General features: G+C 40.2%; 1 protein-coding gene across 7 annotated transcripts in view; it reads left to right on the top strand.

Annotated features, from left to right (window-relative positions):
* The window catches only part of DOT1L (DOT1 like histone lysine methyltransferase), a 121,292-nt gene that overhangs the window by 49,944 nt on the left and 48,344 nt on the right, over window positions 1-23,004 (top strand). For 6 of the 7 annotated variants that reach the window (XM_072601475.1, XM_072601470.1, XM_072601469.1 and 3 more), the window contains exons 7-9: window positions 630-692; window positions 16,196-16,251; window positions 21,815-21,894. In XM_072601475.1, coding sequence (XP_072457576.1) covers window positions 630-692; window positions 16,196-16,251; window positions 21,815-21,894 — 199 coding nt within the window. The other variant, XM_072601474.1, reaches the window with a different exon arrangement.

Raw genomic sequence — 23,004 nt, 5'->3', positions numbered from 1 at the left:
AAGGAGTTAAAACAGCGAGGTACAAGAAGATACTGGGGATATGTCAATAAAGACATTGTTGGTGACACCACACAGAACAAGTTGAGAAGTCAGAAAGAAACGTGGAGGCAAAGTCTGTGCTAGGTGCTGGGGATACAGATCTGGAAACAAAGCAATTAAGGCCTTGAGGGGTCTTAGTCTTGGGCACGGATAGATGAAATGGCATGGTGTGGGAGGAAGAGATATCTTAGGATACCATGTTTGTTGTCATAGCCTCAAACTGTGAAGATAGAGCTTCTGATTGAAGGCTTGAGTTGTTTGTGTGTGTGTGTGTGTGTGTGTGTGTGTGTGTGTGTGTGTGTTTCCTTCTGGTCCCCCTTTAGGAATTGTTCATAATAGAGACTTGCTACTGAGTATTTTTTTTTTTAACCTGTATGTCATTTTGATCAACAATCCTTTGCTATGGCTAAGCCTTTAAAAGTATAAAGAATCAATCTTAGTCTAATCCTTTCTTATGGGGACTGGGAAGTTAAAATGTTTTTGGGCGAAAAAAGGCAAATTTTGTAAAATGCTCATCAGGATTGCTTCTTTGCCTAATTTTCTTGGGAATGCGGTATTTTATGCTGAACAGTTTCCTTTTTCTGTTTTAGACAATGGACAGAGAATTCAGAAAATGGATGAAATGGTATGGGAAGAAGCATGCAGAATACACAGTAAGTTACTGCACTGATTTGGAAGATTTATGTTTTTTGTGAGTTTTTTTGATGGCAGGGGACTTAAACTCTTTATCTCTTTATTTGCATTTTTTCTAAGAGGTATAAATGAAAATTTTAGCAAAGTTTGATTTTTTTAAAATACAACTTTTGTTGATATCCTTTTTTTTACTTACATTTTTAGTCACTTGATCAGTAAGCCTTTATTAAGTACCTATTATTTGCCAGGCAGCATACTAAGCATTGGGGCTGAAAAGAATGACAAAAGACAGTCTCTGCCCTCAAAGAGCTCCGAGACCAGCTGAGGAAACTACAAAGAAATAGGTACAAACAAGCTCTGTACAAAATAAATGAGAAATAATTAGTGGAGAGAAGGCCCGAGAATTAAAAGGCATTGAGAAAGTCTTCCTATAGAATTGGGACGTGAAGGAAGCAAAGATAAGGAGAGTATTCCAGTCATGGGAGATAGCCAGAGAAAATGTCCAGAGCTGATGGATTCATAGAATAGCCAGGAGCCCAGTGTCATTGGATCTGAGAACACATGAGGGGAAGGTAGAAAGAGGTAAAGTAGCCTGAGAAGGAGCAGTCAGACAGTTCAGAGAAGAACTAGGAGAGAAGAGTATTAAGGAGCTGAAGGGTGATTCTCTAAGGCTTTGGAGACATCAAGAAAAACGAAGGTTGACAAAAGGCCATTGAATCTGGCAGTCAGGCTAGTACCAGTAACTTTGGAGAGAGCCAGTTCAGTGAAATGGTGAAGTCAGATTGTTGGGGGATTTTTGAGGATTGGCTAGATGAGCATTTTTGGAGATTCTAGGGACCAAGCCAGTAACCAAAGAGATTGAAAATAAGTGACAGAGTAGGGATGGATGCCAGAAAGGTCAGTGTGTTGGAGGAGATTAGATGGAGTGGGACTGTGTGTGCAGGCAGAGGGCTTAGCTTTAAACCACCTCTTCATATGAGACAAGCATGAAGGAGGAGATAGTAGCAGAAGGCATGTCAGTGATAGAAAATGGGATGAATAAGAGGGAGCCCCTAGAATTTTCAGCTGAGAAGGTGGGGGTATAAAAAGGAGGAGGACTGACAAGATGTGGAAGAGCCTCTGTGGAGAGTGGGAGAGTGAATTGATAAGGAGGTGTAGTAGTATTGCGCAGGAGCAAAACTGATCTCCCAATAACTCCTCCCCTTGCCCTCTAGTCTTAGTTCTGCCCTTTGGAGATCTACTGAGCAAATCAATAAGTACAGATCATTGGGGCAGCTAGGTGGTGCAGTGGATAGAGCACCAGTGCAAGAGTCAGGAGGACCTGAGTTCAAATCTCACCTCAGACACTTGACACTCACTAGCTGTGTGACCTTGGGCAAGTCACTTAATCCGAATTGCTTCATCCTGGGTCATCTCCAGTCATTCTGATAAATATCTGGTCAGTGGATTCAGGTGACTCTGAGAAGGGAGGCTGGTGACCTGCACAGCCCTCCCTCACTCAAAACAAAGTCAAATGCAAGTCTTGTCATCATTTCTCTGATGCATGGTCTTCTTCGGCAACAAAGGACGAACACATATAAGTACAGATCAACACCAGAAGGTGCTTTCTCTCACTCAGAGAGAAGACTGCTACTTAGGGGGAGTACAAATTCTGTTGACATTAACCACAGCCACAATGAGCTCTTAATGACAATTATCCCAAGAATGAGTCAGGGGAATTTTGTACACTCTTTCCACCTCTCTGCTTCTAGAATCAAATTGACTCTTCATTCACACCTGCCCTTCAGTCCTCTCTCCAGCCATCCCATTACCTTTGCTCTCCTCTCCTTTCATCCTTTTCTACTCTCTGGTGAACCAGTTCAACTCTACATTGTGGAGTCATAGGCAATGAGCAGGTTAAAGAGCTGAGTGTGGTTTGGGTGTTTTGAGGGAGAGGCAGTATGTTAGGGGAGGAGAGAAAATTGTGAGCCAACCACTGAAAACTTTGAGGAAGTGAGGGTGTGGGGGAGTGTTCTAAAGGTCTACAGATGATAGTTAATGGAGATTTTGATATGTGGAAGATGTGGATTGTATGGACCTCCCAGGAGAGTTTACTGAGTGGTGGAAGTGGGGAGAAAATTTTGAAGTGGAGAGCAAGGAATATTTCAGTGAAGTAAAGGGAATAAAAGTGAAGGTGCAGCCAATATTAGACAGGAGGGCTGTGTCATCAAAAGAGCCTGGTCTTAGTGATTTACCACTGCTTTTCACTCTAGCTGTTCTCTAAGAGCCAACCCTTATAATAAATTGTAAAGGGAAGGAAAACCCCCTGAAATAACTTGTCATTGAAATATTTTCTTATTGGTTCCCCCAGTGAAAACCATGATGACTACATAGATGCTTTCCATATTCATTTCCAGTAGTGTTCTATGGGTTTGGACAGGGGATTAGTTTTACAAAAGCCATAGATAGATAAGCAGGCGGGACTGCCAGCTGCCATGGAGAATTCAGGCATCTGAACAGTGGCTGGTCTCCTGCTGGACAGCGTAACTGCCAAGTCCTTGTGCTTTGTCAATATCACCCAGCGTTAGCCTGTCCTTCCTGAGGCAGTGCTTTGGACATAGAAACAACTGGACTTGAAAGGTCTGTCATATGCTTACTGCTTGCTTTTCATTTGAGGGGGGTGCAGCTGGATGGCACAGGGAGAGAGCACTGGCCCTGGCATCAGAGGACCTGAGTTCAGATCTGGCTGTAGACATCTACTAGCTGTGTGGCCCTGGGCAAGTCATTTTAACCCTGTTGGTCCTGATTTCCCCATCTATAGAATGAGATAGAAAAGGAAATGTCAGACCACTCCAGTTTCTCTGCCAAGAAAACCCCAAATGAAGTCATGGAGAATAATTCGGATGAATTGACTCAACAGCAATTTCTTTGATGAGTGCACCACCTGCTGGCTTGCTCCAGTATCACCTACTCTTGACACACCTGTTAAGAATGCTTGTGGGTTCTCTATCTTTCCTGAGCTAACCTTGAGGAAGGAGAAACATAAAGACCAAAGGGTATCCTAGTATCCATGATGTGTTCTATCTAGGGAGTTTTTCCACGTGGTCCTACTGGTTCTCCAGTAAGTGTTTCATATCATTGAAGATGTTTTAAATTGTGGTCCAATTGATTGATTGAAAGCAAAACAAAGCTCCAATATTTATTGCAAAGATGCTGTATTGTCCATCTGAAAGTATCTTTGTGTGTCTTGAGGCAGTAGGGGAGGAGCTCCTGTGGTAGGAGTAGTAATTTAAAACTGCTTGGTAACAAGCATTTCAAATTTAGGGTTCTTTCTAGTGTTCTTGTCTAACCCCTGACTGACCCAGCCAATATTCCCAGTTCCTCAAAATCAGGATATACAAGTTTGCAGTATCTGTGGACTCAGGTTCAGCCACCATGCTACCTATGTGACCTGGAAAGTTTATTTGCTTTCTTTAATCCTCAGTTTCCTTATTTTTAAAGGAAGGTAGTAGAGAAGATTGTTGTTAAACCCACACATGGAATTTTCTTGACAAAGAGTGGTTTGCCATTTTCTTCTCCAGTGAATTAAGGCAAACGGAGGTTAAGTGACTTGCCCAGGATCACACAGCTAATGAATGTCTTAGGTGGGATTTGAGCTCAGATCTTCCTGACTCTAGGACTGAGCCACCTAGCTGCCTCCAATGGACTAGATTACCTGTAAGCTTTTTAACTGTATCCATTATTTAACTTTGGAATATTACAGCAATAGTTTTTGAATCGTTGAGGGACACCTTTTTTCATTGTGTTTGAAGTCCCCATGTGTTCGTAGCATTGTGCTAAATGCTGGAGCTGTGATGCTGTTTCCACCTGAAGGATTTGATGATCTAATGTGCATTCTCTGTATGCAAATCCAGTGATTATTGAGATTTTACATGTTCTGCTTCTTTTTTTTTTCAATGGTTGAGTACCTTTTTGGAGCTACTTATACATAGGAGGAAAAAGAAGGGGGTGGATCACAGTGTTCTCAAAGCAGTCTGAGTTAGGGGGACTGTTGGAGTGTAAGTAATTACAGCCTGTCTTTGGGGATTTATGCACATGTTCGGCTACCAGATCCAGCTTAAAATCTGAGCATTGCAATTAACACAGACAGATGGTATTTCATAGTCTCTCAGCTGTAAACATCCTCTTTGGCCCTACCCTCAACGTTTCTAGGGCAACTCTTTGGTAAGCCACTTAGTGTGTCTTTATTTAGGGTGTTTATTGGTAGTTCAGACTAGATCCCATGTTTACTGCCTGTCTACATAGTAACCTAGTAACCTTTTAGCCTGCCAGCAGTAGAGCTTTTTGCAGCATTACATCGATGGTACACGTAGCCCAGATCAATTAATCAGTGAACATTTATTAAGTATTTTCTATGTGGTAGGCACGGTGTTGGGGATACAAAAAGTGGGAAAAGTAGCTTACAGTCCAATAGGGAGACAACATGTAAAGAAACAGATAACAAAACAAGCTGTGCAAGATAAATAGGAAATAATTAACAGAAGAAGACAGTAGAATTTAGGATGAGTCAGGTTGGGGAAAGCTTCCTGTGAAATTCCTGTTAGATTTTTGTTTTTTCAGTTGAGTCTGACTCTTGTGACCTTGTTTAGGGTTTTCTTGGCAAAGATTCTGGAATGGTTTGCCTATTCCTCCTTCAGCTCATTTTACAGATGAAGAAATGAGGCAAAAAGGGTGAAATGACTTGTCCATAGTCACCCAGCTAGCAGATGTCTGAGGCGTCAACTCCGGAACTCTTGACTCCAGGGCTGGCTCTCTCTCTATCCGCTGTGCCATCTAGCTGCTGAAATTTAATATAAAGGAAGCCAGAGAAGTCAATAGTGGGAGTAGAGGAGGGGAGAATATTGGACAGGCATGGAAAACCAGAGCCAGGAGGCCATTGTAACTGGACTGAAGAGGTATGAGAGGGGGCTAGGCTAGTTTATGAAAGGCATTAAATGCTGAAGAGAGCATTTTGAATTGGATCCTGCAGGCACTAGGGAGCCAATGGAGCTTATTGAGTGATCTGCACTTTAGGAAAATCACCTTGACAACTGAATGGAGGATGGTTTGGTATAGTGACAAATTCAAGGCAGGTAGACCCATCCACAGGCTGTTACCATAATCCAGGCATGAGGTGATGAGACTCTGCAGTAGAATCATGACAATGTCAGAGGAAAAAAGGAGAGGGATCATACTTGAGGTGCTGCAGCAGTGAAATCAACAGGCCTTGGCATCAGACTGGATATGAGGGCTGAAAGATCCTGAGGAGTCCAGGATGACTCCTAAGTTGGGAGCCTGAGGGACTGCGAGGATAGTGCTTCCCTCTACAGTAATGGGGGCAGAGGAGCAGGAAGAGGGTTTAAGCAGGAAACACCACGAGTTCAGTTTGAGATGTCTTCTAGACATCCAATTTGAGATGTCCGAAAGACAATTGGATATTCAATATTGGACCTGAGCGGAAAATTTGGAGCAGGATAGCTAGATTTGAAGATTGTCAGATTAATTAAATCCATAGGAGCTGATGCGATCACCAAGTGAAATAGTTTAGAGGGAGAAGAGAAGAGGACCCAGGACAGAGCCCTGATGGACACCTCTGATTAGAAGGATGATCTGGAGGAGGATCCGGCAAAGGAGACAAAGGAGCAGTCAGATGAGCTGGAGGAGAACCAGGAGAGAGTGTTGTCCTGAAAACCTAGAGAAAGTGTTGAGGAGAGTTGATTCACAGTGTCACAGACTGCAGAGAGGTCAAGGAAAATGAAGACTGAGACAAAGCTATTGGAACTAGTAACTAAGATAACTGGTAACTTTGGAGGGAGCAGTTTCATTGGAATGATGGGGTTGGAAGGCAAATAAGTGGTTAAGAAGAGTGAGAGGAGAGAAAGTATGAACCTATTTATTGTGTGACCCCATTTGAGGTTTTCTCAGCAGAGATACTTGGGTGTTATGCCATTTTCCTTCTCTAGCTGCTCATTTTACAGATGAAGAAACTGAGGGAAACAAAGTTAAGGAACTTCCCCAGGGCCACACGGCTACTTAGTGTCTGAGGCCAGATTTGAGCTCAGGAAGATGAGTCTTCCTGACTGCAAGCCCTATATCCTGTCCACTGCCCCACCTAACTGCAGCATGTGTTGTAGACTGTCTGGACAATAGTCAGCTATCTTTCTAGGGAGGTAGAAGGATCGAATGAAAGTTTTTCTGAGGCTGGGGGAGACTTGGGCTTGTGTGTAGGCAGCAGGAAATTAGCCAGTAGACAGGGAGTTATTCAAAATAGGTGAAAGAATGGAGGTGACAGAAGGGGCAATTTGTTGGTGGAGATGGGATGGATTACTTGAACAAGTGGAGGGGACAGCTAGCCTGTGGGATGGGGATGAAGGGGGAGAGCATTACTGAAAACACTTGAGTAAGAGGTGGTGAAGAAGAGAGATCTCTTGGGGAATGGCCACAGTTTTTTCTCTAAATTATGAGGCAAGATTCTCAGCTGAGAGAGGAAGGAGCACTTGAGGAGGGGGATGACAAGGCTTAGGAGAGCCACTGTGGAGAGTGAGTTAATAAGAGAGGTACCCGAGGATTGCTTGGCAGTTGTGAGGACCCTGGTGAGGTCATGGAGTGGATCCAGGCAGAGGAGTCATGTCTCTTTCTCTTACCTTTGTTCAGAAGCGCTTGTGTAGGCATCAAGGCAAGAAATAGTGGGAGTGATTCAAGGCTGAGGCCTGACTGGGTGTGATGGGTGATGTAAGGGGCCTGGGGATTCCAGAGAGGACAGTGTAGAACTGAAATGCTTCAGCCAGGAGTCAAGATGTGGGGAGAAAAGGCAAGAATGACCCACCTGCTAGAGATGGCCTGGGAGAGAATTAACAGGGCAGATGACCTCTCCCTGACTTTGTCGCCTACCATGTGTTTCAGTATCACCTCCCAGACTTGTGGTTTGGGGTTTGTTTTTTTTTTTGGTCTTCAAGGAAGAAAAGTGCAGGCTCTTTGGACTCCTCAGGGAAACCCTCTGGTCCCCTCCCTCCCTTTATAGAGTTTCCCCTTCTCTTCCATTCCCCACCCCGCCTTTTGCGGGGTCCAGTAATGTAGGGAGTGACTGGTTATCTGCAAAGGGTTTTCCTCTGCCTTTAAAAAGAGTGAGAGAAGATTACGACACTGAATCAGTCTAATCTCATTTGTTTCTGTGTTCTTGAGCGTTGAGATTTTCTACGTAGCAGGGACATCTATCTTTGTGGCTCCATTCTGACCTAGTGAACATAGGAGCAGTATATTCACCCAAACCCATTCTCCTGTCTTCCCAGCAGGTAAAACACAGAATCCTTCAGTAGGGCAACTAGGTGGCGAAATGGATAGTGCACTAGGCCTCTGAGAAGACCTGAGTTCAGATTGGACTCAGAGACTTAGTAGCAGTGTGGTTCTGGGGAAGTCACTTAGCCTCTGTTGACTTCAGTTTCCTTATCTGTAAAATGCATATAATAATAAGAGACACACGTACCCTATTGTTTTTGTCAGGATCAAACGAGCACTTGAAGCACTGAACACCGTCCCTCGCACCGTCCCTCGCACCTAGTAAGCACTAGACAAATGTAAACTATTATTTATAACCCATGGGATGAATAAAGGTGCTTCTTGTCTGCTGGCTCTGGTTCATCCTCTTGCGTTTATTTTCTGTTATCTGAGGGTCATTGGAGAATGGCTTCTGTTCATTGACCTCTCCTTCAGAGGTGCTGTGACGTGGTGATCAGGATACCAGATTTGGAATTGGAAAGATCTGGGTTTAAATGCTATGAGCTTGGTTAATTTAAAAACACGTATGAAACATTACAACACGTATGAAGTATTTCCTTAAAGAGAGGTTTATCATGTACCACAAACTCTTAGGCACTGGGTTTATAAAAACAAAATTAAACAGTTTTTGCTTTTAACAAAGTTAGGTGGCATAGTGGATAGAGTACCAGGTTAGGAGTCAGGAAGACTCGAGTTCAGATTCAACCTCAGACAATTAATTATTGGCTGTGTGGCCTTGGACAAATCAATTTCACCTCTGCCTTCTAAGTTTCTTTACCTGTATTTAAAAAGATAATAATAGGTTTTTAGGAGGTTACAAAGTGATAATATTTTAAAAATGCTTTGCAAGCCTGTAAGTTTTGTATAAATGTTGGCTGCTATTATTGGGACACAGTGGTTTGGTGGGAAATGTGCCATGCCTCCTCCTGGGGAGCATTGAATGCAGGATGGTAGCAAGTCGTGGTGTTCGTAGCTGTAATTTGGAGGGCTTCAGTCCTAACCTTCTGAGTTTGTTTTCCAAAACATCTAGCACTAGTGACTGCTTTCCAGGGAGACCAGGGTGATCCTTTGCTTGCTGTAAAAAATGGATTAAGGAGTTTTGCTGATCAGGTAAAATGTTGTATTTGGTCACAGCATTGAAATCCTCGATTGGGTGACTTCATAGGTAGCTGGAGTAAATATATATCATATTGTAGAAGAGAGTACAGTTGGATTTTTAAGTCTGTGAATTGGCATTTATAATCAGTTAATTAGCATTTATAATTAATTATACTTGTATATACACACACACACAATTATAATGTGTATTACACATACATTATATGTTATATACACATATGTGTAATTATATAATATATAATATGTGTACATATGCGTGTGTATATATATGTATACACACACACACAAATTATAATTATAATTAAGCTTATATTGGCCTCCCAGTGTTTCTGGTGTCATCTCTTGAGATCTGAGCATTGCTACGAGGAATCTGCTGGTAATCTCACAATTATCCCCACAATTGTTTATAACAATTAGTATTTCAGTGAAGTGCTATTAATGGGGAGGACATCCATTTCTTTTATTAAAATGACCATGTACCATTTGCCTTTAGACCTTGTATCCATTGCTAGAATACTTTCTCCTTAATGGTTAAGCATTTCCCAGTTGGAAATACATAAGATGTGTGTTTCTTCTTTCAGCTTTTTTTAAATTCACAGTTTTGGCGGGAAATGTCATGTGTTTTGGTATTTGAAAAACCCTCCAAACTTCCCCTGTGGCTTGGACAAGATGCCACATTTTGGAGACTTGGATTCTTGCCCCTAGTTATTTTTAAATTAAACAGGGCTCCAAAAATAACTGTACTTTTCCAGGCAGAATTGACTTGTTTTTTGAACCAAGTATTTTGGCTTTGGGCGTGTGTGTGTATATGTGTGTGTGTGTATGTGTGTGTGTGTGTGTATGTGTATGTGTGTTAGGGCAATCACATACTGTCATATAGCAAAAGGACTGCTCATGTACTGTTAATAGGAGAGATCCAGGGCAAAGCTGTCTTGGGATTTTTGTTGCTTTTAATTTTCACCCTATAGTTATTTCCCCTTGAGTACTTTATAATCCCAGCTGCAAAAAACCTACACAGCTCCCACATCTGCTAGTACAGACTGCTTTCCAAGTCTCTAGTTTCACCTTCTTTGTTCAGGGGGAACACTTAATATTAACTTATTAGTTCTCTGAAATCAAAACTGTTCATTACAGATGTTCATAGTATACTTATTTTTAGATTTTATTCTTTGCATTATCATTGTGTGTATTGTCCTCCACTCTGTTCCTCACTCTGGGTCTCTTTACGCTGCATCTAAGTTCCTTTTTACCAGAATTTCCCACAGCAGCCATTGAGCATCTTGTGCGCTTGTTACTGTGTTCTGTATCAGATTTTTGAAGTTTCTCTCTGTATGCCGCAATACACCTTTTCCCCCTACAAATAAATATATTGATGTGGAGGAAAAGTCTTTAATCTTTCCCCCTCAGAATCATGCCTAGCTATGGATATCTGCCTCAAAGGAAATGGGCATTTTTGTCAAGTTTTTTTTTTTTATTAATCCAAATGGCAGGATGTTTGAACCATTCCAGCTCTCCCATTTCAGTTCTCCCAATTAGCATTATGGTGTGGCTTATTGTGGATAAGTCTAGCTGGTGTTGATCACTTCTTTTTTCTTTATGTTTACCGGCTGCCCTTCAATAATTGGTTGTAGGTAGATACGAAGAAACAGTTTTTAAAAGAAGAAAGATTGAGTAGGTCACTAATAAATAATGAGTTACTCAAACCGTGCAGATTTGCAGAGGTTACAGAAGGTAGAAATTAATACTGTAGAATCTGTGGAAAGATAGGCATGCAGACATGGGCTTGGTGAAATTGTGAATGGCTTTAACCATTGTGGAAAGCATTTGGAGTTATGCAAAGAAAGATTGTCTTCCTTAAAACATGCTAAATTTAGATGATAATAGCATTTTTATAACTCTTTAAGGTTTGCTAAGTACTTTACAAATATTTATTTGATCTTCACAATAGTCCCAGGAAGGTAGGTGCCGTGATTCCCATTTGGTAGACGAGAGAGTTAGAGACTTGACCAAGGATCACAAAGCTTGCTATGTCTTAAAGCTGGATTCAGACTTCTTGACTCCGTGTCTGCTGCTACTTCTGTGCCATCCAGCTGCTTGGATTTAGAAAATTCTGGGTGCTCATGGTTGTTCTAGGGAGGAAGTGTCAGGAAGGCCTTTTTCAGATCCATTTCAAAGATATTTAGTAGAATTGGTTCATTTCTTTACTCTTTTCTAAGAACTTAATCATGGTGCAGTGTATGTTTTGAAACAGATGGCACTTTTTACCTAGGTCACAGTGGCATCTATTTTTTTCTATGTATTCATGTATGTATATATGTATAAATATACACACGTGCTTTATATTTGGTTTTACATTTATTGAGTACATTGCCTTATAGTTTTATACCTTTTCCCCCTGAAAAATCATTTCCATTTAAAATTCTTGACCTTGTTTTTTTCAAGTTGTTTCTTGTATAATTATGCAAAGGTGAGAATGTCATCTGTGTTTTTGCTCCCAGAAAGTCATGATAATATCTTGCTGATTTTTAAAATAAATTTTTATTGATGTTTTCTGTTTCTAACGTCTTCATAGTTTTCCCCAGTATCCTTCTTCCTCTTTCTTCATGAGAGCTATCCTATATAGTAAGTAGTATATATATTTTTTTTACAGAGAAAAGAAGTCAGTACAATTTATCAGCACTTTGAAAATATCCAAAAATATGTGTGCTTTGTGACCCCCTTCCACCTCCCTAAAGGGGAGAGCTGGGCAGAGGGAAGTCTCTTCATATTTTTTCATTTCAGTCATGCTTGATTTTTATGCTTTTGTTAAACTCATCCTTTTTAAAGAATGTTTTTGTTCTTTCCATTTACTTTGTTCTATTCATGATCTATATTGTTTTCTTGGCTCTGTTTACTTTATTCTTCTCAATTCATGTAGACCCTTCCACATTTCTGTATTCATCACACATACCATTTCTTACTGCCCAGTAATATTCCATTGCATTCATGTGCCACAATTTCTTTTGCTGTTCCCCTATAGATAGGCATCCACTTGTTTCTGTTTCTAATTCTTTACTGTCACAAAAAGCACCACTATAAATATTTTAGTATATTTAAGGGTTTTCTTATCAATAGCTCCCTTGGGTATAAGCCCAGTAATGGAGTGTTCGGTCCAGAGGGTATGGATATTTTAATGATTTTATTTGTACAATTCCAATTTGCCTCCCAAAATTGTTTGTTTGTTTTACCATTTTATAGCACTACCAATAATTTATTAGTTTGTCTATCATTCTACAACCTGTCCAACATTGAATATTACCATTTAAAAAAAAATCACCTGTTCCAGTTTGCAGAGTGTGAGGTAAAACCTCATGATTTCTAATTTTCTCCATTAAAATTAATTTCATCGTGCCCAGGCTTATTGCTGTTTTGGTGTTAGGAAACTTAATAGGAAATTGAAAATAACAGGAACACAATATACTGATAGTGGCAGTCTCTTAGAACATTTCAGTGTAGTGAAGTAGATTCTATTACAGTTCAAGGTAGAAGCTCTATCTTTATTCGTGGCAGGAAAAGAATAATATTTTGATTTAACTTTTGTTGTGGGTGCCATTTTGGGTATGACAGTGATTTTGCTGGAGAAGAGCTTGTGTTTGTGACAAAAAATTAACCATTTGTAGCAGCATGGTTATAAATGGCTTTATTTTTTGGAAATTAATTTATTTGTTTTCATTTTTCTACAGTCACTTCCATAAGTCTTAGGTTTTCTTGCCCTCCCTTCTCTCTCTCTTCCTGAGATGGCATGCAATCTTATATAGGTTCTACACATACATTCTTATTAAACATATTTTCACATTAGTCATGTTGCATAGAAGAATTAAAATGAATGGGAGAAACCATGAGGAAAAATCGTAACAAAACATAACACAAGAGAAAACATTCTGCTTCATTCTGCAATCCAGTTCCATAGTTCTTTCTCTGGATGTGGAAGACATTTTGCCTGAGGAGTCCATTGAGAGTCTTTTAGATCCTTGCATTGCTGTGAAGGGCTAGGTGTACAGATACAGTCCTTGCACACTGTGGCTGTTACTGTGTACAATGTTCTCCTGATTCTGCCCCTTTCACTCAGCATCAGTTCATATAAGTCCTTCTAGGCCTCTCTGAAGTCCTCCTGTTCATCCTTTCTCATAGCACAATAGTATTCCATTACATTCATATACCACAACTTGTTCAGCCATTCCCCAGTTGATGGGCATCCCCTCTATTTCCAGTTCTTGGCCATCACAAAGAGAACTGCTATAAATATTTATGTACATGTGGGACCTTTTCCCATTCTTATGATCTCTTTGGGATACAGTCCTAGAAGCAATATTGCTGTGTCAAAGGGTATGCACATTTTTGTAGCCCTTTGGGCATAGTTCCAAATTGCTCTCCAGAATGGTTGGATGAGCTCACAGCTCCACTAACAATGAATTAGTGTTCCAACTCTCCCACATCTTCTCCAACATTTATCATCTTCCTGTTTTGTCATGTTAGCCAATCTGATAGGTATGATGTGGTACCTCAGAGTTGTTTTGATTTGCATCTCTCTAATCAATAATGATTTAGAGCATTTTTTCATGTGACTTTAATTTCTTCCTCTAAAAACTGCCTGTTCATATCCTTTGACCATTATCAGTTGGGCATATAAACGACTTTAGAGATGTTCTAGATAGAAACTGACTTAGTTGTTCTGATATGAGAAGAACATTTCATAGTACTGAACTGGAAGAAATAAGATTGGAACTTGAATCCAGATATGGATGAATTAATGGAGAAGTATGATACCTAAAAGTTGCCTCATTTATTTTTGTTGTAGACTGCCAGCTCTCAGTATTCAGAGGAGCAATTGAAAACATATTTAGATTTTAGATGGAAGAGGTCTAAGCTCAACGCTTGGCTTTCTGAGATCTGTGTGCTCTTTGATAGGGCCCTTCACGTTGCTACATCTTGGTTTCCTCATTGGTAACATGATCTCTTGGTTTAAATTCTTGAATTTGTTCTGTCACCTTTTCTGCACATTAGTAGAGTTAGGTATTTGTCACATTTACCCCTCCTCTCCAAAAAAATCCCAATACAAAAGCATTTATTAAATATCTTCTCTGTGCCTAGTTTTTGTACTTTGGCCTCATTTTGCAAACGAGGAAACTGAAGTTCAGAAGAGTACCACAGAGAGTAAATCCTGAGTCAGGATTTAAACTCGGGTCCTCCCAACTCCAGTTCTAGTACTTTTCTCTACTAAGCTATTTTTCCTCTTTGTATCCACAATTATAGCAACAGTAGTAATAACTGAAATTTATAGAATGCTCTTTGGTTTGCAAAGTCTTTTGGGAAATTTCATTGAGCTTCATGATATTCCTATGAGATAGCTCTTTTTGTCCCTATTTCATTTGTCAAGGAACCAAGGCTCAGAGAGGTTAATTGATTCACTGGGAGTAACTGCCAGTGAGCAACAGGATTCCACTTCAGGTTTTCTTGGTTCTAACTTTAGCCCCCACCATGCCATCCATCTAGTAGGTATATGATTCACCAGCATGTGCTACGTGCCAGTGTCTTTGTTAGGCCCTGGTAGTAGCCTGTGAGTTCATTGAGAGGAAGGACTGGATACTAAGCCTGAGGCTTAGTAGGCACTAAGTACATGTTTGTTAACTCATTGAGTCAGCAGTGCCTGCCCTTGTGGGGCTTATGTGATATTGGGGAGATCACATCTGTATAAATAAAAATATACAAGGAAAAGCTTCATATAGAAGATGGTAGGATTTTGAAAGAAATAAGAGCTTTGCAAGAGCTTCAGGAAAAAAAAAAGAGCACATGTCCTGTGTCTATATACGTCAAGTTAGACATCAGACTTGAGTTAGGATGGAGACCTAACTATTGGATGGAATCAAAAAAGATTTTTTTTTTTTAATAGAAAATGGTGTATTAGCTAAGCTTTAATTGGAATGTTCTGATGCAGTGGTGTAATGGGTAATGAATTTTGTCCAGTATGAGATTGTGAACAGGTTTCAGTGCCAAGGTTTATGTGCATCATTAGGGAGGCCAAGGGGATCCAGTGACTGTTATTGAGCAGGGTAGTGATAGCCTCTGAAGAGGTAGATAAGAAAAGCAGTCTGGAGTCCAGACTGAGTGAGTCTGAGGATTTTGTTGCAGTGTAGCTCTGTAGCTGAATTACTGAAGAATTTTTGATCTGTGACTGACATCCTTCAACATCGATTTGAGATTCACACTTATTTACTAAGCTTAATTTTTCCTTGGAAGACTTTTTGTGATGTTAGTGACTCAGTTACTTATAAAGCATTAATGGGAGTCATCTTATCCTTAAAACACAGCGTAAGCCTAATGTCGATACTAATGCCTGTACTCTGGTATTTAGGCTCAAGGCTGCCAGAGACAGTTATATTTAATTTATCATTAATCCATGTCAGAGCCATAGCTTGAGAGTGATGTTCAGAGCTGATTGTCACTCATGTCCCCCAAAGACGTGACTGCTCCATGACAATTTAAGGAAATCTTTGGAAGGGTCTTAAGCAAGAAAAGGTATATTTTAACATGCTAGAATTAAGGCACCAACTCAATATGCCCTTCTTCCTGGAATCCCCCATTAACTTCAGGATTGAACTTAATTTCTTATGGAGTGGAGAGGGTCCCAGCCATTTATTACTAGTGTGATTAGAGACAAAATTGTGATGTGAAGAAAGATTTGGTTGCCACCTCTGTAATCCAGCTTTCCATTGGGCTTTTTCAAACAGTCTGGAAAGGACTTTGTAGGAAAATATAATTTCCTAACATTTTCAGTTTTTACTGTAAATGGAATTTTAAATCTGTTACTACATGATCTTTGTGTATGGGCCATCAAGATCAGTGACTATTTGGATAAATTATTTGCTTTTATGCTTTTATTATAGTCCTCAATTTTTTGACTTTGTTTTTCTTTTATACAACAAGATTTTTAAGTTCCTCAGCGGAGGCATCTGCCACACATTGGGCATATGATAGTTGTCACTTAAATGGCTTGATTAGGTGTTAATTATTTTTTGTTGGGAATGAGGACGTGAAAAAGAATAATCTTTTTCTCCCTTTCCTTTTCCTTTAGCTGGAAAGAGGTGACTTCCTTTCAGAAGAATGGCGGGAAAGAATTGCAAACACAAGGTATGACTAGTTCTAAAAATAGTTTCAATCTCTTAGTTACTTAGGAAACCTTGTGGGTCTCTATCCTCTTTGGAGGCCTGCTTTTTAGTTTGAAGGTTGTTATGACGGATAATTGTGCTTTGGCCTTCTTCTCAGTGGATTCCTTCCACACTGGTAGGAAGACTAGATTCTTTCATAGCTTTTTGTCATGGCCATTTCAGAGGAGAATTAGAAGATCACATTCTTTTTGGGGTAGGAGGATGGAGAGGGAGGGCTTTTGAGGAGTCTCTCACTTGGAATGAGTCAGTCCTTTCACTCATGTGGCTGAGGGTTCCTGTGTGTGGGTGAGTGGGTAATGGGGCGGGCAGTGGTGAGAGTTCCAGTACTGGGAGTGAGTTAGGCTTTTTCTCTTGAAGCTAGCTGATTCATTCTTGGGAATGAGTTAGCATTTCTTATTTTTGAAAACTGGAATGAAGTCTCCTAGAGGGCAGAGACTGTCCTTGTAACCTCCTGTGTGTTGATAAATGCTCATTGCATTGAACCACACAGTTATTCCCTGTGTGCCCATGCGGAACCAGAAGAGACGGCTTTCCTGGGTTATACAGTTAAGAGCTCTTCAAGGGGGGCCTGTTTAGCATTTATGGTCCATTTTTCAATCACACTCACAGCAGGGAACTTATTTCTCCAATTTTACCTCAGTTTTACTTTGCCATTCAAATCCATTTTGTGTAAATTTGTGCCAAAGAGAGCAACAAATCAGAATCTGCTTTAGCTTTTACCTTTAGCTTAAGCTGCTTTTAAGTAACTTGGCCATTTTTTCCATTCCCTTAATCATTTTTACTGTTTCCTTTTTGTGGAATTTGTGTGGTGTTTCTCCCCACCTCCACTGCCTTTTTTCCTACCCCTTTAAAAACCAGAATAGACCCTAAGATCCCCAGGGATTAAAGGATAAGAGAATTAGGATGTAGGTCCATGTGGTCAGTGCCAGAGGTACCCCTTCTTAGGACGATGGGTTTTCTTTAGCTATACTTTAAGCAACTAACTCGCACGTCTTAATCTTCCAACGTTGTAGTGGCTTTGAAGTAACACTACCTTCTGATTCGTATTCTTTTGGGGGAACATGTCCTGGACCCTGGGCTTTGGTTTCCTGTGCTTGTAGCTTGTGGCCTTAAGTGTGTTTTGCACTTTACGTTGAATTGGATCTTTTCATGGACGTTCATTTTGAAGTCAGTGTGATATAACTGAAAACACTGTGTCTCAAGGCATAGAATTGGAACTGCAATCTCATGTTTGCCTTGCCAGTTTTATATTTTGGGATCTCAGTGGCCTCCTTATGAAGTGAGAGGGTTAAGCATTGACTCTATTAGTATTCTCAGATTTTGAGGTCTCAGGGCCTCCTAGCACTCTGCAGAATTACAGAGCACTTCAGAGAGCTCTTGTTTATGATATAATCTTGATGTTTCTAATTTATTGTAAATGATAGTTACAGAATTGGAAACTGAAACATATTTGTGTAATATGGTTCCACCACATACCCCCTGACTCACACTGAGAATCATTGTATGAGATGATCTAAGGTCATTTTCACTTCTAAATCCTATGCATTCTGCCATGTGAGCACATTATCCTGTATTGTTAAATTAAATTTTACCCTTTTAAAAAATGAAAGAAAAATTTACCTTTCTCCATTTCATCTCCTCCAGTAGAAAATAAAAACAAATTCCTATAACAAATATGTATAATGAAGGAAAATAAGTTTATTCATTTGCCATGTTTTTAAAAAAGTCTTACTGATATCAGTCATGATACTTACCAGTTTACATTACGATGTATTTGGCATGTATGTGCCTGTCTTCCAAGTTATTTATATAAAATGAAATAATCTCAGTACCAGGTCTAAAAAGATTCCTACCTGCTTGACATTGCAACATTGTTCACATTTTCACTAAACTAAGAACTAGATTCTGTTTCTGTTGGAATTAGCAAGCTAGCTATCAAAACCCAGGGTTATAAAGGCGTATATGACAAGGTGTAAGAAAACTTTGAAAGAGACAGCCAGAAGGCAGGGGACTATGGGTGTGAGCATCGTACTTGCTCTCTGTGCTTTGGTGATTGATTAATCCATATGGTGGCATCACTGGGGTTTTGACTCACATTTTATTTTGGTATCTTCCAAAATACTTAAGGACTTAGTCTTTGGCATCAGCAAATTTGGGAACTCTCTGAAGGTGGGCATTATATATGGGAATTAGGTTTATTTGGGAAAAGAAATTTTAGTAAAACAAATTCCCAATACATAGAAGTATTCATTTTCTTAATTGAGGAAATGGAAGTTATTTGAAACTCTACAGGCTCGTTTTGATCCTAGGTCTCAACTCTAAGAACATTTCCCAAGGAAAAATATCAGCTGCATTTAAAGTGTTGTTTCTTGATGTGGAATTTTTTTCTTATTTGGACAAATCATGTTGTATGTTATTTCTTTCCCTTAATTTGTTTTGTGGTGTAAGCAAACATTAAAAAAAAAAATTTATCCCTATGTAATGACTAGATTCTTACTGGGATCTGGATGCCTCTGTTTCCACCCTGGCCCTGACACTTGTGACTCTTAAGAATCATGGACCAGTCACTTCTCAGGGATCCCACTTGGTTCATCTAGAAAAATGGCATAATTATTGTCTTGCCTCCTTTGGACAGAGTGAAGGAAGTGCCTGATAAGTCTTTAAAGCGCTGGACAAACAAGTGCATTTGGGGGAAGAGTCCCTTGTCTCCTGACTTTTTTTTAAATACCCTTTTTTCTGGAATGTGAACAACTGCTCATTGGCTATACCTTTCCTCCTGTCTGCTGCTGTCATTGGCAGGGAGTCCCTATTACAATAAAGTAGCTATTTTAAGTTTTGTTTTTAAAGTACTTATCCTATTAAACTGGGGTTGTCCACCTCTGCAAGGTGTCCTTCCAAACACATATTTCCTAACTAGACAAAAGACTAAGAGTGGGATGGGTCAGCTGATTCTTGCTGCAGGCCACTGGTTCTTCTCAGTGAAGATGCTTTTCATTTTCAGGCCTTTTAAGTGTCTCCTGTCCCTCCTGTGCACCTCTCCGTACACACGGTGGCCAGCTCCCCCGCTTTGGCCAAATGCTTTTAACCTGTTTACTGCTGAATGAAGCAATGGCGCTCCAGTCAGAACTCAGGGAGCACAGACAATTCTGTGGCTACTGAACGTAATCTGAATCTGAGCTTCTTGAAATTGTGCCCTAGGTGTCTAATCGCTCTTAGTTTCTTAAATCAGTGGTGCTTTTGCTACTTTACACCAGTAGCTGTCATTACTGTTAGCTGTTGTACACTCCTGTTAACAGTTTGGGGGTTTGAATATTTTTTTTTTCCATTGGTAGAGAGTGACTTGCCAGTCCTTGGATTATTGGGAACTTTATGTTTTGGACCCCTTTAGTTTCTGTACCTCATTGTCATCAAATGGCTGAAAAAGCCTAGGGGAAAACTGTCAGGGCAACTGGAATTGGGTGTACAGAAGCTGCTGACATTGGCAGGTTGCTCTGTGATCCCGTCACCATCTGGTTGTATTCAGTCTTGCTTTAGCTCTCTCTCTTTTGCTTGTTATTCTGCATTGGGGAGTAGTCCTCTGTTTTGCACATGGCCAATGCTTTCCATGACAACGACTTGTTTCATCAGCTCTGGAGTCCTGGGCCAGATCTTCCTCTGCGTTGTGCACCCAGTGATCTCCCTCCTCCCCCAAACCGTGACAAAACCAGAATAAAAGCTAACCAGTCAAAACCTAGTGGTCCTGTACAGGGACTTGGTTTAAGATGACTTTTGACAGTGGTCATCAGCTTAATTCTGTGAGTACTATCCTGTTTTATTCAAAGGATGAGCATATTTTTAATCTACCACTCACAGATGAGGAAATGTGGGGTTTTTAGAGTCTGCCTGTATACAGCAGCCCCCCGTAAATACTTGTTCCTGAAGATATCTCCTGGCTTTCAGGTTCCCAGCACCTTTAATACCTTGAACTTCTCAAGCTCCTCCTCTACCATGCCAGCCATGCCATAATCCTGTGATAAGACCAAGCCACAGAATGGACGCTGAGTAGTTGGCAGAGGGCAGAATCTGGCCCTGAGAGTCCTGCAGGATCGAGTTAAGTGAGAAGGTGTGCTCTGGGAAAAGCCATTTGGTAATTAACCAAGGAGACCACTGGATGGGCTGAATTTCTAAAGTTTGCAATTCACAGTATTCCCATAGGATAAAATGCCCCTTTGGAAATGCTATTAGATATTGTGTGTCCTTTTCAAATCATCCATCACCCTGATGTCATTGCTGGCCTTCATTCCTGTGTTAAAATATGACCATTTCTTGTCCTGCCTCTTCTTTGCATTTGTCACATGAAGGGGAAGGGGGTGGAGGTGAGGGTGAGGGTGGGGATGGTTTTTTTTGGCTCTGTCGTTAACTATGCCCGATCTTCAGAACAGTCCTCTTTGTTCTTTGCTGACTTGATTTTCTTTCCTTCCCTTTCTCTTGTTCTTTATTATTGTTCTGTTTGCTCATCACAGCTCATGATCCTGGTTATTGATACTTTGGGTTTGTTAGGGAGACTGGTCTGCCTTGTCAGACTTTCTTTTGATTAACATAAAATCATGATTTGAAAGAAATGACTCTAGAAATTATAGTTTGTTGGGTGCATACAAGATGAGGGAGACCACGGCTGGGGGAGGCGAGGGCAGGGAAGTAGTGATACCAGTGGGAGTGCATCGTTTTGGTATAGTACTTCCAGGACTGAAAATATACCTTATATTGAAGTGTTTTAAGCTCTAAATGCAAAATTATAAGGATTTGGAAAAGGCTGTACACTTGTAAAAATGTCATTTTTCCCTTTTGCAACCTTCAAAAAACACTTCCTTTTCAGACTCCCAGCCATCTGAGGCTTTTAAGGGGTTTGTTAGATGAGAGAGTGTGCCACCTTTTTACTTGTGAGCAGGGCTGGTGTCATTTCTCCCCTGCAACCTTTTCATTGATCAGTATATATGGTTGAAATTATTCTAGAGCAATTACTGATAGATTGAATTAATCTTACTAATCATATTTTATTTTTTTCCTTCTGGTTTACTGGTAGAGAAGTTGGCTTGTTTGTAATCTGAAAATACTGCCTGTTAAAGTTGGTGACAGTTTAGTATATAGATTAGATTGAAAGGCCCTTTTGGAAGAATCTCGTGAGGTATTCAAGGAGCCTTAGTGGGAGTGACCCTTGGTAATATTCCTGGGTTCTGAATAGATAATGCTGCCATACGGTAGTTGTCTGTATTTGCAGGAGTTAGGTTTTGATGCTGCTCCCCATTCCTGCAGGAACTTCTGCTTGGCCAGTGTTTAAGAAGAGACTGGCCTGGCTCCTTGAAGATGCCTGCATCTGGGGAGCGGTCTGCTTCCTAAATTCTAATCTCAAACATTTTGCAGTGGTTTGTTTTTCAAAAGGTGTTAAATATGCAAGTATTGTTTTATAGGAATGAGAGGTGAACATTTGAGAGGCTTTAAGGAAGAATTTTACTTTTTATTCTTCTAACTGGAGTATTGTCTTGCAGTGTTATTTTTGTGAATAATTTTGCCTTTGGTCCTGAGGTGGATCACCAACTGAAGGAGCGATTTGCTAACATGAAGGAAGGTAAGGTCTTTTCTTTCATCCTGCTTCTCTTCCTGTTCTCCCTCTTGATGCACTCTCTTCCCATCCCCACCCCTCTTTTTCTTAAAACCAAACAAGGTCCTAGGCCTGGGAAGGGGTGGCTGCTTCTTGTGTGGTAAGGAATAGAGAGTCTCTTTGAATTTTTCAAAGCCTTTGTCTTTGGGACATTGAATATCATCTTATGCCTATTATAATCACTAAAAATACTTTATGAAGGTGCTTCCTTAATAGCTGGTGCATCTTCTATAAGTAGGTAGCACGGCTAAATGTCATTCTGTCATTAAATATCATAAATATTGGGTTATGCCTAAAAGTTTAGAATGTAGTTTAAAAACATTTAGTTTTCCAAGGGTCTTGTAACCTTGTTACTGAATCTGGCATACTTCCTTTTCGGTGGTCAGTATGGAGTTCTTAACATGTAGCATTATAAGAAAACAATATTTTTTTAATGATAAAAATTACCTGTATATATCTTCCAAAATATTTATTGCAAACTCTTAAAATGATAGGAAACTCACCCCTCATATTTGAAGGATCTTCGGACCATTGTGGAAATATTATGGACCCTTTAGAATGCTTAAGATGATTGGGGCTTACCATGAAAATTAGAGGCTTTACTACCAATCTTCTGTCACCCAAGAAAGATTCCCTTCTGTGTAATCTGTTATTTTTGACCACCATTATGGCAATCACTGGTAACTTAAATGGAGTATTCTTTTGACCAAAGCAATGTCATTCCCTGGCCCTTCTGAAATCAACAACCAGTTTCTTGCTTTACTCAGTGGAGTTTTCCTGACTTCATCTCATTTGGAAGAGAGCACTGGGTCCTGAACAAGTCCAGAGTAATCTTGTGGAACTGAACCTAGTATTTATATGCATTCGTGGCAATGGTGATATAGTTAGAGTCCATAGACCTTGGTATGAACCCTGGTTTTGCTTTTGAACATTCAGCATGTCCTAGCTAGAAAATGAGGCCCTTGGAACCAGAGGATTGCCAAAATCCCTTCTTGCTCTGTATCCATGGGCCAAATATTTATATTAGGCTCCATGTAAAAGGGGACACAAGAAATCCATCTGGTAACAGAATCAGAA

The sequence above is a fragment of the Notamacropus eugenii genome, chromosome 4 (assembly GCF_028372415.1).
Source record: "Notamacropus eugenii isolate mMacEug1 chromosome 4, mMacEug1.pri_v2, whole genome shotgun sequence".
Taxonomy (NCBI): Eukaryota; Metazoa; Chordata; class Mammalia; order Diprotodontia; family Macropodidae; genus Notamacropus; species Notamacropus eugenii.
Note: the sequence above shows the minus strand (reverse complement) of the source record. Positions and strands in the feature narration are given on the sequence as shown.